Raw genomic sequence first — 2,957 nt, 5'->3', positions numbered from 1 at the left:
ATTAACCACAAAGGCTGAACTCTGCATGGTGTCATAGGCTTGTAAACTCAGCCACACATTACAGTGTGATTTCCAGGTCAGTCTGGGAGTTTGTGTGTATGTGTGTGTGTGTGTGTGTGTGTGTGTGTGTGTGTATGTGTGTGCGCACATGTGTACACCCAAGTGTGTCTATGTCTATGTGTGGTATGTGCACATGAGTGCTGGTGTCCAAGGAGGTCACGGGAGGGCACTTGACACCCTGGAGCTTGAGCCCCCACCTGTGTGGGTTGGGAACCAAATTTGGGTTCTTTGCATGAGCAGCCACTCTTAGCCACAGAGCCATCTCTCCACCTCCACAGCCTCGCTTCATGGCGTCATTCCCATTGGCAAGTAGAGTTGCATTTTCTTTCTGACCGTTTCTGCATGAGTGATCTCTTTCCTGTCTCTCTCTGTGTGCGCGCACACAGGCATTTACATTTATACAAACTCAAATTACAGTTTTCTCTGTCTCTCTGTCTCTGTCTCTCTCTCTCTCTCTGTGTGCGCGCACACAGGCATTTACATTTATACAAACTCAAATTACAGTTTACTCTTAGCCTGATCCAATGTATTAAGATTTCAAGTACTTTGTCATACAAATTTCAGCTGTATTCACTGCCTTCTACACTAGATCTCGTTCATCTTCCTGCAAAGATCTCCTAAAACAGGGTCATTTTAAGAGGGAAAAGGAAAAATGTTTTTAAACTCCACCCCCTTCTTTACCAGTTGCCACCCACTTCTCTGTTACTTTTCTGAGGAAAAGCCTTCCAGGGACCTGTCTCTCTTGTGCACTGTCTGAGGAAAAGCCCTCCAGGGACCTGTCTCTCTGGTGCACTGTCTGAGGAAAAGCCCTCCAGGGACCTGTCTCTCTGGTGCACTGTCTGGCTTTGCTGACAGCCATTTATTAAAGTCACGTGTCTGCACCTTCATCTTCCGGCAGCATGGGCAGGGAGGCACGCCTTATTTCTAGTGCCGTGACTGCTTTATTTTGGAAAAGGAGCCCATTAGCATTCCTTCACAGGAGGTAAAGAACAGCTTTTTACCTTCCTTCATCCCGACCCATTTCACTCAGATGGTGGCCTTCCTTCACCGGCAGCAGGCCAGCAGCTTCTGGAAGGGACTCTCAAATACGGGTGTGATCACGGGTTGTCTGGGGGTCCGTGTTTCCCTTCCAGTTTTCTTTATTTCTTTCATACATGAGCCAGAAACACTCATTTGAGAAAGTCAAAAAACATCAACAATTTCTAGCACACCTGCTGATATAGGCAACATTTTAGCTCTTTTCCGTCCGAATCTATTTAGTAGTTGTAAAAACAGAAAGCACCAGGTAATGACGAGGAAAGTCCTAGTTTTCTTAACATAGGCAAACCTAGGACTATGAGTTCACGAATCAAGAGTTATGTCGGAGTATATGCAAGGCTTTTTGGAAAAATAAAAGAGCTCATCAGGCAAAAATTGTGGAGAAACTAGTTTAGAAGGTGAGAACTCTTGTTGCTTCTGCATAAGACTCAGGTTTGATTCCAAGCACCTTCATGGTGGCTCACAACCACCTACATCTCTACTCCAGGGGGTTCATCACCATCTTCTGGTTCCCATGGGCACTGTACATCCATGGCACACATATATGCAGGAGAACATCATACATATAAAATAAACAAATTTAGAAAACAAATTCTAGTCATGGGACAGAATGTAAGCACAGAGACTAGGCATTAACTATAAACTTAAGCAGGAAAACCTAAGACACAAAGACATAAGCTAGAGATGAATGCCACCTTAACGGGAATGCCATGCTAAAAGACTGGTACTCACTGGAATTATGCAGGTGCTAAGTTAGATTTTGCTTTAAAATATAATAATTTTAAATATCACAATACCACAAGACATATAAGATAAAGTGAAAAATTGAGGAGCTATCTTTGGGAGCAAAACCTTTGAAAATACAGCCATATACACAGTTCAGATATCACAATATAGCGATTTGTTTTCATTTTGTGTAAAATAATTTGACTAATTTTGTACACTTCATGCCAAGCTTCTAATCCTATTTAAAAGGGCTGCATTTGCCCATAGACTGCCGTAATTCTCTTTTTCTGTGGGCTCTCACGTGCTGTGACTGAAACACACCTGCAAACGTTCATCAAGACGCTGAGCTTCGCCACTGGGACGTTCTCACTAATAGTATGCGACAGCCCTGAAGGTTCTAAAGGCAAACCTCAGGCGTAATTTTTTTTTATGAAGATTTTTGTGTAGCTTGCTCTTCTGATAAAACCCAAATCCCTACCTATAAGACCAGTAGAGACTCAGGAGGGTGGCCATTAACTCATTCAGAGCCGAACTCCAATAACCACTTTGTGATCAGAGCAGGCACTATTATTTTCACTTTGTGATCAGAGCAGGCACTATTATTTTCACTTTGGAAAGTTTATTGAAAAGAAACCAAGTAGAAAACATCTGGATAAGGTTTCCTCAAACATCAGGAAGAGACCAACCTGTTTACCACTAGCTCCCTAAGACTGTTTGTCCTGTTTAGCTAGCCAGAGCCACTGACTCCTTGTCAGTCATTGCTATATTTCCAGAAACTGTGCTGTAAGTGCCAACCAATCAGCAGGCTGAAAAACCCGTGTCCCTGCAGACGCCAGCCAGTTCCTCTTCTCAGTATTGGTCTCTAAATGCTGGCTGAATTTCAAATGCCACCGGCCACTGCCATCTTACAGGCTGGACAAATTGTGAAGGCCACCCTTCCCCAGAGCCTGTAAGTTAAGCCAGCAATCACTACCCTGGCAGCAATTGCTGTGCTGTAGGGATAAGTCCCGCCCCTTAGGGGACGTGTTCGCCTCGGGCTAATGTTTGCCTATAAATTTGGCGAGCGTGCTCCCAGCCAGCTCTTCTGCTTTCCTGGTCTCCGAGGGAACAGTGGTTCTGTAAGTCTATTAAAG

The 2,957-nt window shown here is 44.1% G+C and overlaps 1 protein-coding gene across 1 annotated transcript in view; it reads right to left on the bottom strand.

The window, feature by feature from the left end:
- LOC101980002 overlaps positions 1-2,957 on the bottom strand; it is a 137,508-nt gene that overhangs the window by 44,690 nt on the left and 89,861 nt on the right. The window contains 2 exon segments of the mRNA XM_013353352.1: positions 1,062-1,140; positions 1,143-1,228. Of these exon segments, the coding sequence (XP_013208806.1) occupies positions 1,062-1,140; positions 1,143-1,228 (165 nt within the window).

Source organism: Microtus ochrogaster, unplaced genomic scaffold (assembly GCF_000317375.1).
Source record: "Microtus ochrogaster isolate Prairie Vole_2 unplaced genomic scaffold, MicOch1.0 UNK6, whole genome shotgun sequence".
NCBI lineage: Eukaryota > Metazoa > Chordata > Mammalia > Rodentia > Cricetidae > Microtus > Microtus ochrogaster.
The sequence above is the reverse complement of the archived record's forward strand: the minus strand, read 5'-3'. Positions and strand labels throughout refer to the sequence as shown.